The 17276-nt window shown below is 56.8% G+C and overlaps 4 protein-coding genes across 4 annotated transcripts; all 4 read right to left on the bottom strand.

Moving 5' to 3' along the window:
* Positions 1 to 2175: 2175 nt before the first annotated feature.
* On the bottom strand, positions 2176 to 2493 carry LOC309591173 (feather keratin-like; the record flags this gene model as incomplete). The annotated part of the gene is made up of 1 exon (XM_082313172.1): positions 2176 to 2493. The coding sequence occupies one exon, from the start codon at positions 2491 to 2493 to the stop codon at positions 2176 to 2178; it is 318 nt and encodes a 105-aa protein (XP_082169298.1).
* Positions 2494 to 6913: 4420 nt separating this feature from the next.
* LOC309591168 (feather keratin-like) lies at positions 6914 to 7231 on the bottom strand (the record flags this gene model as incomplete). The annotated part of the gene is made up of 1 exon (XM_082313157.1): positions 6914 to 7231. The coding sequence occupies one exon, from the start codon at positions 7229 to 7231 to the stop codon at positions 6914 to 6916; it is 318 nt and encodes a 105-aa protein (XP_082169283.1).
* Positions 7232 to 11691: 4460 nt separating this feature from the next.
* On the bottom strand, positions 11692 to 12009 carry LOC309595047 (feather keratin-like; the record flags this gene model as incomplete). Its single annotated transcript, XM_082321509.1, has 1 exon — positions 11692 to 12009. One exon carries the CDS (start codon positions 12007 to 12009, stop codon positions 11692 to 11694), a length of 318 nt encoding a protein of 105 aa, XP_082177635.1.
* A 4754-nt stretch (positions 12010 to 16763) lies between these two features.
* Positions 16764 to 17069, bottom strand: LOC309592351 (feather keratin-like; the record flags this gene model as incomplete). The annotated part of the gene is made up of 1 exon (XM_082315628.1): positions 16764 to 17069. The coding sequence occupies one exon, from the start codon at positions 17067 to 17069 to the stop codon at positions 16764 to 16766; it is 306 nt and encodes a 101-aa protein (XP_082171754.1).
* Positions 17070 to 17276: the final 207 nt, after the last annotated feature.

Below are 17276 nucleotides of genomic sequence, written 5' to 3' on the forward strand. Positions count from 1 at the left end.
TCCTTGCACGCTCACTGCTTCTGTTTGCTGGGATTCTGCTTGCTGTGATGGGCAGAGAGCTGTGCTGCGCAAGAAAGTTGGTCAACGGGGAGTACAAGGAAGCCCTCATAATGCAAGGGGCAATGGTTAGCGACCTGCTACACCACTTAGCCACAGACAGGTGTATGGGAGCGAATGGGATCCACCCGAGGGTACCGAGGGCGCTGGCGGAAGGGCTCACCAAGCCACTTTCCATCATTTGTCATCAGTCCTGGCTAAGCGGGGAGGTCCCTGTTGACCGGAGGTTAGCAACTGTGGTGCTCATCATGAAGGGCCAGAAAGAGGATCCGGGGAATTACAGGCATGTCAGACTGACCTTGGTACCAGGGAAGGTTATGGAGCAGGTCATTCTGAGTGCCTTCACTCGGCAGTTACAGGACAACCAGGTGATGAGGCCCAGCCAGCACGGGTTTATGAAAGGCAGGTCCTGCTTGACTATCCTGAACTACTATGAGAAGATGACGTGCTTAGTAGACGAGGGAGAGGCTTTGGATGTTTTTTACCTGGCCTTTAGTAAAGCCTTTGACACTGTTTCCCACAGCATTCTCCTGGAGAAACTGGCTGCTCGTGGCTCAGACGGGAGTACTCTTTGCTGGTTAAAAAACTGGCCGGATAGCTGGGCCCAAAGAGTGTGGTGAATGGAGATAAAGCCAGTTGGTGCTGGTGACAAGTGGTGTTCTCCAGGGCTGAGTGTTGAGGCCAGGTCTGTTTAATATCTTTATCAACGATCTGGACGAGACGAACAAGTGCACCCTCAGTAAGTTTGCAGATGAAGCCAAGCTGGGCGGGAGCGTTGATCTGGTGGAGGGAAGAAAGGGTCTACAGAGGGATCTGGAGAGGCTGGATCAATGGGCCGAGTGCAATTCTAGGAGATTTAACAAGGCTCAGTGCCAGGTCCTGCACTTGGGTCACAACAACGCCATGTAACGCTGCAGGCTTGGGGAAGGGCGGCTGGAAAGGTGCGCGAGGGAAAAGGAGCTGGGGGTGTTGCTTGATACCCGGTTGCTTATGAGCCGGCAGTGTGCCCAGGTGGCCAAGAAGGCCAATGGCATCGTGGCTTGTGTCAGAAATAGTGTGGCCAGCAGGACCAGGGAGGTGATCGTCCCCCTCAACTTGGCACTGGTGAGGCTGCACCTTGAATACAGTGTTGAGTGTTGGGCCCCTGACTACAAGAAAGACACTGAGGTGCTGGAGGGTGTCCAAAGAAGGGCAACGAAGCTGCTGGAGGGTCTGGAGCACAAGTCTGGTGAGGAGCGGATGAGGGAGCTGGGGGTTCTTTAGTTTGGCGAAGAGGAGGCTGAGGGGAGACCTTGTCGCTCTCTACAACGGCCTGAAAGGAGGCTGTAGCGAGGTGGGGGTCGGTCTCTTCTCCCAAGTAACAAGTGATGGGACAAGAGGAAATGAGCTCAAATTGTGCCAGGGGAGCTTTAGATGTGCCGGTCTATGTTGTTGTTGTTGCTGGGGGCCATGCTTGCTAAGAGAGGTCTTGCAGCCCCTTTCCATCCCTCCCGCTGGCCTCTTGAGCCCTGGCTTTGTGCTGGGTGAGGTTGGAAGAGCGTTGGGAGAAGAAAGGAAGTGGAGGCATCTTCAGGCTGGGCTGCAGAAGCACTTTATTGAGAGGAAAAAGAGAGAAAAGGCAGGAGCAGCAAGTGGAAGGGAGCTGCTCTGAGGTGCAAGTAGGCTGACCATCAGCCGAGGTCCTTGGCTTGCAGTTGATTTTGCTGACCATCAGCCGAGGTCCTTGGCTTGCAGTTGATTTTGCTGACCATCAGCCGAGGTCCTTTGCTTGCAGTTGATTTTGCCAGAGCAGCAATATCTTCCTTCCCTACGGTGACAGCAGCCCACCGGAGGCTCCTGGTGGTCTTTGGCTTGTGAGAACGTAGTTGCAGCAGAGAGTAGTGGACGTAGCAGAAGAGACAGTGCCAAGAAGGAAGAGGGAGAAGAGGCAGAGGTACACGGGCCATGTTTGCAGGCAGCCCAGGCTGGCCCTTTCCCTGCTTCCTTTCTTGGTGCCTTGAGAGGAGGAGCCATGGACGGCAGGTGCACGTGCCAGCAGCGGCCGGGAGGTTCATCCTCAATCCATGCCGTGGCTTCCAGGGAGTGGGTGGTTGTTGTCAGGGGTGGTGGTGAGGGCCCTTAGCAGGGGTAGCAGCCTCTTGCGCCGCTGAAGCAGCCCAGGCCTCCAAAGCCAGAGCCGTAGCCGAGGCCAAGGCCAAAGCCCCCGGAGACGGGCACTCCCTGGGAGCTGAGGACGTTGCCCACGGCAGCCGATGCGGAGGATCCGACGGCGGTGTTCTGGGGGAAGGAGCTGAGGATGGGTCCTGGCAGGGTGACCACGACGGTGGAAGGCTGGATGACGACGCGGGAGTCCTCGCACTGCCTGACACAGGGCTCGTTGCAGCTGTTAGCCAGCGGGGTGGGTCCGCAGGGGCGGCAGAGGTCGTAGCAGGCCATGGGTGTGGTGTGGAGGGGCCCTGGAAGAGAGGGTGTTGAGCAGGCGGAGGGGCGTGGGGGTGCGAGGGGCGGTGTTGCAGGAGGGCGAGGGAGCGGGGAGGCCTGGTGTGGGGCTGTGGGGAGCGTGGGGGTGGGGAGGCGTCAGCGCTGCTGAGGCTGGGGTCAGAGCGTGGTGGAAGAGAGGGGCCAGGTGGGTCAGGAGAAGGAGGGGAAGGGGGTTGAGGCTCACCTTGTTGAGCGCGGAGGAGAAGGCGTGAGGAGAAGTGCGTGAGGGATAGAGGTCCTGGGCTGGCTTTTATGGTGGTGTGCGAGGGGCGGGACAGCCTTTGCGCATGACAGCATTTTGCAGCAAGCAGCTGTTGCATGCCAGAGCCATGTAAGTAATGAGGTGGGGTGTGTTTTCCTTCCCGCAATGCTGCCTTTTCATGTCCTCCTCTTGAGGCCGTGTCCATCTGACCCTGGCGGCAGCTTTGAACTGTGAGTATTAGAGGCCAAAGGCTTGGTGTTGATGGTGTGTGTCAGGACGGGCAGAGGACGCGACCAAAGCCTAGGAGAGGTGGGGTGTCGTCAGTGAGGTCATCCCGTGGCACTGGTGTGGTGTGGTTTGCGGGTGCGTTGTGAAGAGGGGGCCCCATTTCCTCGCAGCCCTGGCAGGCTGGTCTGGGCTTTGGAGGTGTGCCGGGCGTACGGCGCTGCGCCTTGCATCGTGTTTTGTCCCTGCCCGCTGTGCTGCCAGGTTGCTAAGCCCGTTTTTAGGCCTGGCCTTTCCTGTTGGGTGTGCTCTGTGAGTGTCTGGTGCCCCTCTTGTTTGAATTTGTGGTTCTTGTGGAGGACAAGCTGACTGCGAGGCAGCCATGCACCCTTGTGGCAAACGAGGCCAAGGTTCTCCAGGGCGGCGTTAAGAAGAGCATTGCCATGAGGTCGGCGGAGGTGATCTTGCTCTCTTTTTAGCGCTGGTGAGGCCCCGTGTGGAGTCCTGTGTCCAGCTGAGGGCTCCCCAGTGGAAGAAGGACATGACCTTGGTGGAGTGAGGGCCATGCAGGGCCACCAAGATGTTGAGGGGACTGGAGCATCCTTCCTATGAGGAGAAGCTGAGAGAGCTGGGAGGTTTTTCAGGCAGGAGGCAAGGCCGTGCGTGGAAGATGTCATCAATAAAAGCAGAGAAGACGAGCCATTTCCTTGGAAGAGCAGGCAAGGCTTTTTCATCATGAGGGTGGTCAAGTAGTGGAACCAGTTGTGCAGAGAGGTGTTGGAGTCTCCATCCTTGGAGATACTGACAACCCGAGTGGCCATGGTCGTGGACAGCCTGCTCGAGCTGACCCTGCTTGAGCAAGTTGGGTTGAACAGATCCTCTTAGAAGCTACGCTAAGGCACATGGAGGACAGGGAGGTGATTCAAAACAGCCAGCACGGCTTCACCAAGGCAAGTCCTGCCTGACCAACCTAGTGGCTTTCTGTGATGGAGTTACTACATCAGTGGATGAGGGAAGAGCTACGGATGTCATCTCTCTGGAGTTCTGTAAGGCCTTTGACACGGTCCCCCCCAATATCCTTCTCTCTAAATCGGAAGGATATGGATTTGATGGGTGGACTGTTTGGTGGATAAGGAATTGGCTGGATGATCGCATCCAGAGGGTAGTGGTCAATGGCTCAATGTCCAGATGGAGACCAGTGACAAGTGGTGTCCCTCAGGGGTCCATTCTGGGGCCAGTGCTGTTCAACATCTTCATCAATGACATAGCAGGATCGAGTGCACCCGCAGCAAGTTTGCAGACGACACCAAGTTGGGTGGAAGTGTTGATCTGCTGCAGGGCAGAAAGGCTCTACAGAGGGATCTGCACAGGCTGGCTTGATGGGCCGAGGCCAATGGTATGAGGTTCAACAAGGCTGATTGCCGGGTCCTGCACTTGGGTCACAACAACCCCATGCAGGGCCAATAGTGATAGGACAAGGGGGAATGGTTTTAAACTAAAAGAGGGGAGATTCAGACTAGATATCAGGAAGAAATGTTTGACAGTGAGGGTAGTGAAACACTGGAACGGGTTGCCCAGAGAGGTTGCCCAGAGATGCCCCATCCTTGGAAACATTCAAGGCCAGGCTGGATGGGGCTCTGAGCAACCTGATCTGGTTGTAGATGTCCCTGCCAATTGCAAGGGGGCTGGACTGGATGACCTTTAGAGGGTCCTTTCCATCCTAAAGCATTCTATGATTCTAAATGGCCGCACCCCTCAGCACTCACCCCAAAGGAAGACCCCAAAGGCCCTGATCTAGTCGATCTCCGGAGGTTCCTTGCACGCTCACTGCTTCTGTTTGCTGGGATTCTGCTTGCTGTGATGGGCAGAGAGCTGTGCTGCGCAAGAAAGTTGGTCAACGGGGAGTACAAGGAAGCCCTCATAATGCAAGGGGCAATGGTTAGCGACCTGCTACACCACTTAGCCACAGATAGGTGTATGGGAGCGAATGGGATCCACCCAAGGGTACCGAGGGCGCTGGCGGAAGGGCTCACCAAGCCACTTTCCATCATTTGTCATCAGTCCTGGCTAAGCGGGGAGGTCCCTGTTGACCGGAGGTTAGCAACTGTGGTGCTCATCATGAAGGGCCAGAAAGAGGATCCGGGGAATTACAGGCATGTCAGACTGACCTTGGTACCAGGGAAGGTTATGGAGCAGGTCATTCTGAGTGCCTTCACTCGGCAGTTACAGGACAACCAGGTGATGAGGCCCAGCCAGCACGGGTTTATGAAAGGCAGGTCCTGCTTGACTATCCTGAACTACTATGAGAAGATGACGTGCTTAGTAGACGAGGGAGAGGCTTTGGATGTTTTTTACCTGGCCTTTAGTAAAGCCTTTGACACTGTTTCCCACAGCATTCTCCTGGAGAAACTGGCTGCTCGTGGCTCAGACGGGAGTACTCTTTGCTGGTTAAAAAACTGGCCGGATAGCTGGGCCCAAAGAGTGTGGTGAATGGAGATAAAGCCAGTTGGTGCTGGTGACAAGTGGTGTTCTCCAGGGCTGAGTGTTGAGGCCAGGTCTGTTTAATATCTTTATCAACGATCTGGACGAGACGAACAAGTGCACCCTCAGTAAGTTTGCAGATGAAGCCAAGCTGGGCGGGAGCGTTGATCTGGTGGAGGGAAGAAAGGGTCTACAGAGGGATCTGGAGAGGCTGGATCAATGGGCCGAGTGCAATTCTAGGAGATTTAACAAGGCTCAGTGCCAGGTCCTGCACTTGGGTCACAACAACGCCATGTAACGCTGCAGGCTTGGGGAAGAGTGGCTGGAAAGGTGCGCGAGGGAAAAGGAGCTGGGGGTGTTGCTTGATACCCGGTTGCTTATGAGCCGGCAGTGTGCCCAGGTGGCCAAGAAGGCCAATGGCATCGTGGCTTGTGTCAGAAATAGCGTGGCCAGCAGGACCAGGGAGGTGATCGTCCCCCTCAACTTGGCACTGGTGAGGCTGCACCTTGAATACAGTGTTGAGTGTTGGGCCCCTGACTACAAGAAAGACACTGAGGTGCTGGAGGGTGTCCAAAGAAGGGCAACGAAGCTGCTGGAGGGTCTGGAGCACAAGTCTGGTGAGGAGCAGCTGAGGGAGCTGGGGGTTCTTTAGTTTGGCGAAGAGGAGGCTGAGGGGAGACCTTGTCGCTCTCTACAACGGCCTGAAAGGAGGCTGTAGCGAGGTGGGGGTCGGTCTCTTCTCCCAAGTAACAAGTGATGGGACAAGAGGAAATGAGCTCAAATTGTGCCAGGGGAGCTTTAGATGTGCCGGTCTATGTTGTTGTTGTTGCTGGGGGCCATGCTTGCTAAGAGAGGTCTTGCAGCCCCTTTCCATCCCTCCCGCTGGCCTGTTGAGCCCTGGCTTTGTGCTGGGTGAGGTTGGAAGAGCGTTGGGAGAAGAAAGGAAGTGGAGGCATCTTCAGGCTGGGCTGCAGAAGCACTTTATTGAGAGGAAAAAGAGAGAAAAGGCAGGAGCAGCAAGTGGAAGGGAGGTGGTCTGAGGTGCAAGTAGGCTGACCATCAGCCGAGGTCCTTGGCTTGCAGTTGATTTTGCTGACCATCAGCCGAGGTCCTTTGCTTGCAGTTGATTTTGCCAGAGCAGCAATATCTTCCTTCCCTACGGTGACAGCAGCCCACCGGAGGCTCCTGGTGGTCTTTGGCTTGTGAGAACGTAGTTGCAGCAGAGAGCAGTGGACGTAGCAGAAGAGACAGTGCCAAGAAGGAAGAGGGAGAAGAGGCAGAGGTACACGGGCCATGTTTGCAGGCAGCCCAGGCTGGCCCTTTCCCTGCTTCCTTTCTTGGTGCCTTGAGAGGAGGAGCCGTCGATGGCAGGTGCACGTGCCAGCAGCGGCCGGGAGGTTCATCCTCAATCCATGCCGTGGCTTCCAGGGAGTGGGTGGTTGTTGTCAGGGGTGGTGGTGAGGGCCCTTAGCAGGGGTAGCAGCCTCTTGCGCCGCTGAAGCAGCCCAGGCCTCCAAAGCCAGAGCCGTAGCCGAGGCCAAGGCCAAAGCCCCCGGAGACGGGCACTCCCTGGGAGCTGAGGACGTTGCCCACGGCAGCCGATGCGGAGGATCCGACGGCGGTGTTCTGGGGGAAGGAGCTGAGGATGGGTCCTGGCAGGGTGACCAGCACGGCGGGAGGCTGGATGACGACGCGGGAGTCCTCGCACTGCCTGACACAGGGCTCGTTGCAGCTGTTAGCCAGCGGGGTGGGTCCGCAGGGGCGGCAGCTGTCGTAGCAGGCCATGGGTGTGGTGTGGAGGGGCCCTGGAAGAGAGGGTGTTGAGCAGGCGGAGGGGCGTGGGGGTGCGAGGGGCGGTGTTGCAGGAGGGCGAGGGAGCGGGGAGGCCTGGTGTGGGGCTGTGGGGAGCGTGGGGGTGGGGAGGCGTCAGCGCTGCTGAGGCTGGGGTCAGAGCGTGGTGGAAGAGAGGGGCCAGGTGGGTCAGGAGAAGGAGGGGAAGGGGGTTGAGGCTCACCTTGTTGAGCGCGGAGGAGAAGGCGTGAGGAGAAGTGTGTGAGGGAGAGAGGCGCTGGGCTGGCTTTTATGCTGGTGTGCGAGGGGCGGGACAGCCTTTGCGCATGACAGCATTTTGCAGCAAGCAGCTGTTGCATGCCACAGCCATGTAAGTAATGAGGTGGGGTGTGTTTTCCTTCCCGCAACGCTGCCTTTTCATGTCCTCCTCTTGAGGCCGTGTCCATCTGACCCTGGCGGCAGCTTTGAATTGTGAGTATTAGAGGCCAAAGGCTTGGTGTTGATGGTGTGTGTCAGGACGGGCAGAGGACGCGACCAAAGCCTAGGAGAGGTGGGGTGTCGTCAGTGAGGTCATCCCGTGGCACTGGTGTGGTGTGGTTTGCGGGTGCGTTGTGAAGAGGGGGCCCCATTTCCTCGCAGCCCTGGCAGGCTGGTCTGGGCTTTGGAGGTGTGCCGGGCGTACGGCGCTGCGCCTTGCATCGTGTTTTGTCCCTGCCCGCTGTGCTGCCAGGTTGCTAAGCCCGTTTTTAGGCCTGGCCTTTCCTGTTGGGTGTGCTCTGTGAGTGTCTGCTGCCCCTCTTGTTTGAATTTGTGGTTCTTGTGGAGGACAAGCTGACTGCGAGGCAGCCATGCACCCTTGTGGGAAACGAGGCCAAGGTTCTCCAGGGCGGCGTTAAGAAGAGCATTGCCATGAGGTCGGCGGAGGTGATCTTGCTCTCTTTTTAGCGCTGGTGAGGCCCCGTGTGGAGTCCTGTGTCCAGCTGAGGGCTCCCCAGTGGAAGAAGGACATGACCTTGGTGGAGTGAGGGCCATGCAGGGCCACCAAGACGCTGAGGGGACTGGAGAGTCCTTCCTATGAGGAGAAGCTGAGAGAGCTGGGAGGTTTTTTCAGGCAGGAGGCAAGGCCGTGCATGGAAGATGTCATCAATAAAAGCAGAGAAGACGAGCCATTTCCTTGGAAGAGCAGGCAAGGCTTTTTCATCATGAGGGTGGTCAAGTAGTGGAACCAGTTGTGCAGAGAGGTGTTGGAGTCTCCATCCTTGGAGATACTGACAACCCGAGTGGCCATGGTTGTGGACAGCCTGCTCGAGCTGGCCCTGCTTGAGCAAGTTGGGTTGAACAGATCCTCTTAGAAGCTACGCTAAGGCACATGGAGGACAGGGAGGTGATTCAAAACAGCCAGCACGGCTTCACCAAGGCAAGTCCTGCCTGACCAACCTAGTGGCTTTCTGTGATGGAGTTACTACATCAGTGGATGAGGGAAGAGCTACGGATGTCATCTCTCTGGAGTTCTGTAAGGCCTTTGACACGGTCCCCCCCAATATCCTTCTCTCTAAATCGGAAGGGTATGGATTTGATGGGTGGACTGTTTGGTGGATAAGGAATTGGCTGGATGATCGCATCCAGAGGGTAGTGGTCAATGGCTCAATGTCCAGATGGAGACCAGTGACAAGTGGTGTCCCTCAGGGGTCCATTCTGGGGCCAGTGCTGTTCAATATCTTCATCAATGACATAGCAGGATCGAGTGCACCCGCAGCAAGTTTGCAGACGACACCAAGTTGGGTGGAAGTGTTGATCTGCTGCAGGGCAGAAAGGCTCTACAGAGGGATCTGCACAGGCTGGCTTGATGGGCCGAGGCCAATGGTATGAGGTTCAACAAGGCTGATTGCCGGGTCCTGCACTTGGGTCACAACAACCCCATGCAGGGCCAATAGTGATAGGACAAGGGGGAATGGTTTTAAACTAAAAGAGGGGAGATTCAGACTAGATATCAGGAAGAAATGTTTGACAGTGAGGGTAGTGAAACACTGGAACGGGTTGCCCAGAGAGGTTGCCCAGAGATGCCCCATCCTTGGAAACATTCAAGGCCAGGCTGGATGGGGCTCTGAGCAACCTGATCTGGTTGTAGATGTCCCTGCCAATTGCAAGGGGGCTGGACTGGATGACCTTTAGAGGTCCTTTCCATCCTAAAGCATTCTATGATTCTAAATGGCCGCACCCCTCAGCACTCACCCCAAAGGAAGACCCCAAAGGCCCTGATCTAGTCGATCTCCGGAGGTTCCTTGCACGCTCACTGCTTCTGTTTGCTGGGATTCTGCTTGCTGTGATGGGCAGAGAGCTGTGCTGCGCAAGAAAGTTGGTCAACGGGGAGTACAAGGAAGCCCTCATAATGCAAGGGGCAGTGGTTAGCGACCTGCTACACCACTTAGCCACAGACAGGTGTATGGGAGCGAATGGGATCCACCCAAGGGTACCGAGGGCGCTGGCGGAAGGGCTCACCAAGCCACTTTCCATCATTTGTCATCAGTCCTGGCTAAGCGGGGAGGTCCCTGTTGACCGGAGGTTAGCAACTGTGGTGCTCATCATGAAGGGCCAGAAAGAGGATCCGGGGAATTACAGGCATGTCAGACTGACCTTGGTACCAGGGAAGGTTATGGAGCAGGTCATTCTGAGTGCCTTCACTCGGCAGTTACAGGACAACCAGGTGATGAGGCCCAGCCAGCACGGGTTTATGAAAGGCAGGTCCTGCTTGACTATCCTGAACTACTATGAGAAGATGACGTGCTTAGTAGACGAGGGAGAGGCTTTGGATGTTTTTTACCTGGCCTTTAGTAAAGCCTTTGACACTGTTTCCCACAGCATTCTCCTGGAGAAACTGGCTGCTCGTGGCTCGGACGGGAGTACTCTTTGCTGGTTAAAAAACTGGCCGGATAGCTGGGCCCAAAGAGTGTGGTGAATGGAGATAAAGCCAGTTGGTGCTGGTGACAAGTGGTGTTCTCCAGGGCTGAGTGTTGAGGCCAGGTCTGTTTAATATCTTTATCAACGATCTGGACGAGACGAACAAGTGCACCCTCAGTAAGTTTGCAGATGAAGCCAAGCTGGGCGGGAGCGTTGATCTGGTGGAGGGAAGAAAGGGTCTACAGAGGGATCTGGAGAGGCTGGATCAATGGGCCGAGTGCAATTCTAGGAGATTTAACAAGGCTCAGTGCCAGGTCCTGCACTTGGGTCACAACAACGCCATGTAACGCTGCAGGCTTGGGGAAGAGCGGCTGGAAAGGTGCGCGAGGGAAAAGGAGCTGGGGGTGTTGCTTGATACCCGGTTGCTTATGAGCCGGCAGTGTGCCCAGGTGGCCAAGAAGGCCAATGGCATCGTGGCTTGTGTCAGAAATAGTGTGGCCAGCAGGACCAGGGAGGTGATCGTCCCCCTCAACTTGGCACTGGTGAGGCTGCACCTTGAATACAGTGTTGAGTGTTGGGCCCCTGACTACAAGAAAGACACTGAGGTGCTGGAGGGTGTCCAAAGAAGGGCAACGAAGCTGCTGGAGGGTCTGGAGCACAAGTCTGGTGAGGAGCGGATGAGGGAGCTGGGGGTTCTTTAGTTTGGCGAAGAGGAGGCTGAGGGGAGACCTTGTCGCTCTCTACAACGGCCTGAAAGGAGGCTGTAGCGAGGTGGGGGTCGGTCTCTTCTCCCAAGTAACAAGTGATGGGACAAGAGGAAATGAGCTCAAATTGTGCCAGGGGAGCTTTAGATGTGCCGGTCTATGTTGTTGTTGTTGCTGGGGGCCATGCTTGCTAAGAGAGGTCTTGCAGCCCCTTTCCATCCCTCCCGCTGGACTGTTGAGCCCTGGCTTTGTGCTGGGTGAGGTTGGAAGAGCGTTGGGAGAAGAAAGGAAGTGGAGGCATCTTCAGGCTGGGCTGCAGAAGCACTTTATTGAGAGGAAAAAGAGAGAAAAGGCAGGAGCAGCAAGTGGAAGGGAGGTGGTCTGAGGTGCAAGTAGGCTGACCATCAGCCGAGGTCCTTGGCTTGCAGTTGATTTTGCTGACCATCAGCCGAGGTCCTTGGCTTGCAGTTGATTTTGCTGACCATCAGCCGAGGTCCTTTGCTTGCAGTTGATTTTGCCAGAGCAGCAATATCTTCCTTCCCTACGGTGACAGCAGCCCACCGGAGGCTCCTGGTGGTCTTTGGCTTGTGAGAACGTAGTTGCAGCAGAGAGCAGTGGACGTAGCAGAAGAGACAGTGCCAAGAAGGAAGAGGGAGAAGAGGCAGAGGTACACGGGCCATGTTTGCAGGCAGCCCAGGCTGGCCCTTTCCCTGCTTCCTTTCTTGGTGCCTTGAGAGGAGGAGCCGTCGATGGCAGGTGCACGTGCCAGCAGCGGCCGGGAGGTTCATCCTCAATCCATGCCGTGGCTTCCAGGGAGTGGGTGGTTGTTGTCAGGGGTGGTGGTGAGGGCCCTTAGCAGGGGTAGCAGCCTCTTGCGCCGCTGAAGCAGCCCAGGCCTCCAAAGCCAGAGCCGTAGCCGAGGCCAAGGCCAAAGCCCCCGGAGACGGGCACTCCCTGGGAGCTGAGGACGTTGCCCACGGCAGCCGATGCGGAGGATCCGACGGCGGTGTTCTGGGGGAAGGAGCTGAGGATGGGTCCTGGCAGGGTGACCACGACGGTGGAAGGCTGGATGACGACGCGGGAGTCCTCGCACTGCCTGACACAGGGCTCGTTGCAGCTGTTAGCCAGCGGGGTGGGTCCGCAGGGGCGGCAGAGGTCGTAGCAGGCCATGGGTGTGGTGTGGAGGAGCCCTGGAAGAGAGGGTGTTGAGCAGGCGGAGGGGCGTGGGGGTGCGAGGGGCGGTGTTGCAGGAGGGCGAGGGAGCGGGGAGGCCTGGTGTGGGGCTGTGGGGAGCGTGGGGGTGGGGAGGCGTCAGCGCTGCTGAGGCTGGGGTCAGAGCGTGGTGGAAGAGAGGGGCCAGGTGGGTCAGGAGAAGGAGGGGAAGGGGGTTGAGGCTCACCTTGTTGAGCGCGGAGGAGAAGGCGTGAGGAGAAGTGCGTGAGGGATAGAGGTCCTGGGCTGGCTTTTATGGTGGTGTGCGAGGGGCGGGACAGCCTTTGCGCATGACAGCATTTTGCAGCAAGCAGCTGTTGCATGCCAGAGCCATGTAAGTAATGAGGTGGGGTGTGTTTTCCTTCCCGCAACGCTGCCTTTTCATGTCCTCCTCTTGAGGCCGTGTCCATCTGACCCTGGCGGCAGCTTTGAATTGTGAGTATTAGAGGCCAAAGGCTTGGTGTTGATGGTGTGTGTCAGGACGGGCAGAGGACGCGACCAAAGCCTAGGAGAGGTGGGGTGTCGTCAGTGAGGTCATCCCATGGCACTGGTGTGGTGTGGTTTGCGGGTGCGTTGTGAAGAGGGGGCCCCATTTCCTCGCAGCCCTGGCAGGCTGGTCTGGGCTTTGGAGGTGTGCCGGGCGTACGGCGCTGCGCCTTGCATCGTGTTTTGTCCCTGCCCGCTGTGCTGCCAGGTTGCTAAGCCCGTTTTTAGGCCTGGCCTTTCCCTTTGGGTGTGCTCTGTGAGTGTCTGGTGCCCCTCTTGTTTGAATTTGTGGTTCTTGTGGAGGACAAGCTGACTGCGAGGCAGCCATGCACCCTTGTGGCAAACGAGGCCAAGGTTCTCCAGGGCGGCGTTAAGAAGAGCATTGCCATGAGGTCGGCGGAGGTGATCTCGCTCTCTTTTTAGCGCTGGTGAGGCCCCGTGTGGAGTCCTGTGTCCAGCTGAGGGCTCCCCAGTGGAAGAAGGACATGACCTTGGTGGAGTGAGGGCCATGCAGGGCCACCAAGATGTTGAGGGGACTGGAGCATCCTTCCTATGAGGAGAAGCTGAGAGAGCTGGGAGGTTTTTCAGGCAGGAGGCAAGGCCGTGCGTGGAAGATGTCATCAATAAAAGCAGAGAAGACGAGCCATTTCCTTGGAAGAGCAGGCAAGGCTTTTTCATCATGAGGGTGGTCAAGTAGTGGAACCAGTTGTGCAGAGAGGTGTTGGAGTCTCCATCCTTGGAGATACTGACAACCCGAGTGGCCATGGTCGTGGACAGCCTGCTCGAGCTGACCCTGCTTGAGCAAGTTGGGTTGAACAGATCCTCTTAGAAGCTACGCTTAAGGCACATGGAGGACAGGGAGGTGATTCAAAACAGCCAGCACGGCTTCACCAAAGGCAAGTCCTGCCTGACCAACCTAGTGGCTTTCTGTGATGGAGTTACTACATCAGTGGACGAGGGAAGAGCTACGGATGTCATCTCTCTGGAGTTCTGTAAGGCCTTTGACACGGTCCCCCCCAATATCCTTCTCTCTAAATCGGAAGGATATGGATTTGATGGGTGGACTGTTTGGTGGATAAGGAATTGGCTGGATGATCGCATCCAGAGGGTAGTGGTCAATGGCTCGATGTCCAGATGGAGACCAGTGACAAGTGGTGTCCCTCAGGGGTCCATTCTGGGGCCAGTGCTGTTCGATATCTTCATCAATGACATAGCAGGATCGAGTGCACCCGCAGCAAGTTTGCAGACGACACCAAGTTGGGTGGAAGTGTTGATCTGCTGCAGGGCAGAAAGGCTCTACAGAGGGATCTGCACAGGCTGGCTTGATGGGCCGAGGCCAATGGTATGAGGTTCAACAAGGCTGATTGCCGGGTCCTGCACTTGGGTCACAACAACCCCATGCAGGGCCAATAGTGATAGGACAAGGGGGAATGGTTTTAAACTAAAAGAGGGGAGATTCAGACTAGATATCAGGAAGAAATGTTTGACAGTGAGGGTAGTGAAACACTGGAACGGGTTGCCCAGAGAGGTTGCCCAGAGATGCCCCATCCTTGGAAACATTCAAGGCCAGGCTGGATGGGGCTCTGAGCAACCTGATCTGGTTGTAGATGTCCCTGCCAATTGCAAGGGGGCTGGACTGGATGACCTTTAGAGGTCCTTTCCATCCCAAAGCATTCTATGATTCTAAATGGCCGCACCCCTCAGCACTCACCCCAAAGGAAGACCCCAAAGGCCCTGATCTAGTCGATCTCCGGAGGTTCCTTGCACGCTCACTGCTTCTGTTTGCTGGGATTCTGCTTGCTGTGATGGGCAGAGAGTTGTGCTGCGCAAGAAAGTTGGTCAACGGGGAGTACAAGGAAGCCCTCATAATGCAAGGGGCAGTGGTTAGCGACCTGCTACACCACTTAGCCACAGACAGGTGTATGGGAGCGAATGGGATCCACCCAAGGGTACCGAGGGCGCTGGTGGAAGGGCTCACCAAGCCACTTTCCATCATTTGTCATCAGTCCTGGCTAAGCGGGGAGGTCCCTGTTGACCGGAGGTTAGCAACTGTGGTGCTCATCATGAAGGGCCAGAAAGAGGATCCGGGGAATTACAGGCATGTCAGACTGACCTTGGTACCAGGGAAGGTTATGGAGCAGGTCATTCTGAGTGCCTTCACTCGGCAGTTACAGGACAACCAGGTGATGAGGCCCAGCCAGCACGGGTTTATGAAAGGCAGGTCCTGCTTGACTATCCTGAACTACTATGAGAAGATGACGTGCTTAGTAGACGAGGGAGAGGCTTTGGATGTTTTTTACCTGGCCTTTAGTAAAGCCTTTGACACTGTTTCCCACAGCATTCTCCTGGAGAAACTGGCTGCTCGTGGCTCGGACGGGAGTACTCTTTGCTGGTTAAAAAACTGGCCGGATAGCTGGGCCCAAAGAGTGTGGTGAATGGAGATAAAGCCAGTTGGTGCTGGTGACAAGTGGTGTTCTCCAGGGCTGAGTGTTGAGGCCAGGTCTGTTTAATATCTTTATCAACGATCTGGACGAGACGAACAAGTGCACCCTCAGTAAGTTTGCAGATGAAGCCAAGCTGGGCGGGAGCGTTGATCTGGTAGAGGGAAGAAAGGGTCTACAGAGGGATCTGGAGAGGCTGGATCAATGGGCCGAGTGCAATTCTAGGAGATTTAACAAGGCTCAGTGCCAGGTCCTGCACTTGGGTCACAACAACGCCATGTAACGCTGCAGGCTTGGGGAAGAGCGGCTGGAAAGGTGCGCGAGGGAAAAGGAGCTGTGTTGTTGTTGTTGCTGGGGCCATACTTGCTAAGAGAGGTCTTGCAGCCCCTTTCCACCCACCCCGCTGGCCTGTTGAGCCCTGGCTTTGTGCTGGGTGAGGTTGGAAGAGCATTGGGAGAAGAAAGGAAGTGGAGGCATCTTCAGGCTGGGATGGAGAAGCACTTTATTGAGAGGAAAAAGAGAGAAAAGGCAGGAGCAGCAAGTGGAAGGGAGGTGGTCTGAGGTGCAAGTAGGCTGACCATCAGCCGTGGTGCCTTGTGTGAGATAGCTCTAGCCAGAGCCTCAAGATCTTCCTTTCCTGCAGTGGGAGCAGCACACTGGAGGTCCCCCGTGGTCTTTGGCTTGTGAGAACGTAGTTGTAGCAGAGAGCAGTGGGCGTAGAAGATGAGGCAGTGCCAATAAGGAAGAGGGAGAAGAGGAGGAGGTACACGGGCCATGTTTGCAGGCAGCCCAGGCTGGCCCCTTCCCTGCTCCTTGCTTGGGGCCTTGAGAGGAGGAGCTGTGCACGGCAGGTGCATGTGCCTGCAACGGCTGGAAGGTGCGTCCTCAATCCATGCCATGGCTTCCAGGGCGTTGCTTCTTTGCTTCCTGATCGCTAAGCCTGGGCAGGTTGGGTTGAAGTAGCCAATCTCCAGAGATTCCTTGCGCACTCACTGATTCTGTTTGCTGTGATTCTGCTTGCTGTGATGGGCAGAGAGTTGTGCTGGGGAAGAGAGTTGGTCAAGTGTGTGCTGCCATGGGGAGCTTGCATTAGAGGCATGGGTAGAAGTGCATTAACATATGCAAGGCTTTCTTTGGGCAAGGGAAGGGTTTGTGTGATGGCTTGGAAGCCCTCTGGGTGCCAGTGGGTGGTGTTGCTGGGGCCATACTTGTGACGAGAGCTCTGGTAGCCCCTTTTTGACCCACCCCGCTGTCCTGTTGAGCCCTGGCTTGGTGCTGAGTGAGGTTGGGAGAAGAAAGGAAGAGGAGGCATGTCAGGCTGGGATGCAGGGAGATGTTTATTGAGAGAAAAACAGAGTGAAAACGCAGGAGCAGCAAGTGGAAGGGAGCCGGTCTGAGGTGCAATGTGGGCGACCATCAGCCAAGGTCCTTTGCTTCCAGTTGATTTTGCCAGAGCACCGAGATCTTTCTTCCCTGCGGTGGGAGCAGCCCACCAGAGGTTCGTTGATCATCTTTGGCTTGTCAGACAGCGATTGCAGCAGAGAGTAGTGGGCGTAGCAGAAGGGGAGATGCAAGGAAGGAAGAGGGAGACGAAGAGGAGTTACAAGGGCCATGTTTACAGGCAGGCCAGGCTGGCCCCTTCCCTGCTTCCTTGCTTGGTGCCTTGAGAGGAGGAGCCATGGACGGCAGGTGCACGTGCCAGCAGCGGCCGGGAGGTGCGTCCTCAATCCATGCTGTGGCTTCTAGAGCGTGGGTGGTTGTTGTCAGGGGTGGTGGTGAGGGCCCTTAGCAGGGGTAGCAGCCTCTTCTGCCGCTGAAGCAGCCCAGGCCTCCGAAGCCGTAGCCAAGGCCAAAGCCCGCAGAGACAGGCACTCCCTGGGAGCTGAGGACGTTGCCCACGGCAGCCGATGCGGAGGATCCGACGGCGGTGTTCTGGGGGAAGGAGCTGAGGATGGGTCCTGGCAGGGTGACCACGACGGCGGGAGGCTGGATGACGACGCGGGAGTCCTCGCACTGCCTGACACAGGGCTCGTTGCAGCTGTTAGCCAGCGGGGTGGGTCCGCAGGGGCGGCAGCTGTCGTAGCCGGCCATGGGTGTGGTGTGGAGGGGCCCTGGAAGAGAGGGTGTTGAGCAGGCGGAGGGGCGTGGGGGTGCGAGGGGCGGTGTTGCAGGAGGGCGAGGGAGCGGGGAGGCCTGGTGTGGGGCAGTGGGGAGCGTGGGGGTGGGGAGGCGTCAGCGCTGCTGAGGCTGGGGTCAGAGCGTGGTGGAAGAGAGGGGCCAGGTGGGTCAGGAGAAGGA

This window comes from Platalea leucorodia (assembly GCF_965183815.1).
Source record: "Platalea leucorodia genome assembly, chromosome: 1".
In the NCBI taxonomy this organism is placed as follows: domain Eukaryota; kingdom Metazoa; phylum Chordata; class Aves; order Pelecaniformes; family Threskiornithidae; genus Platalea; species Platalea leucorodia.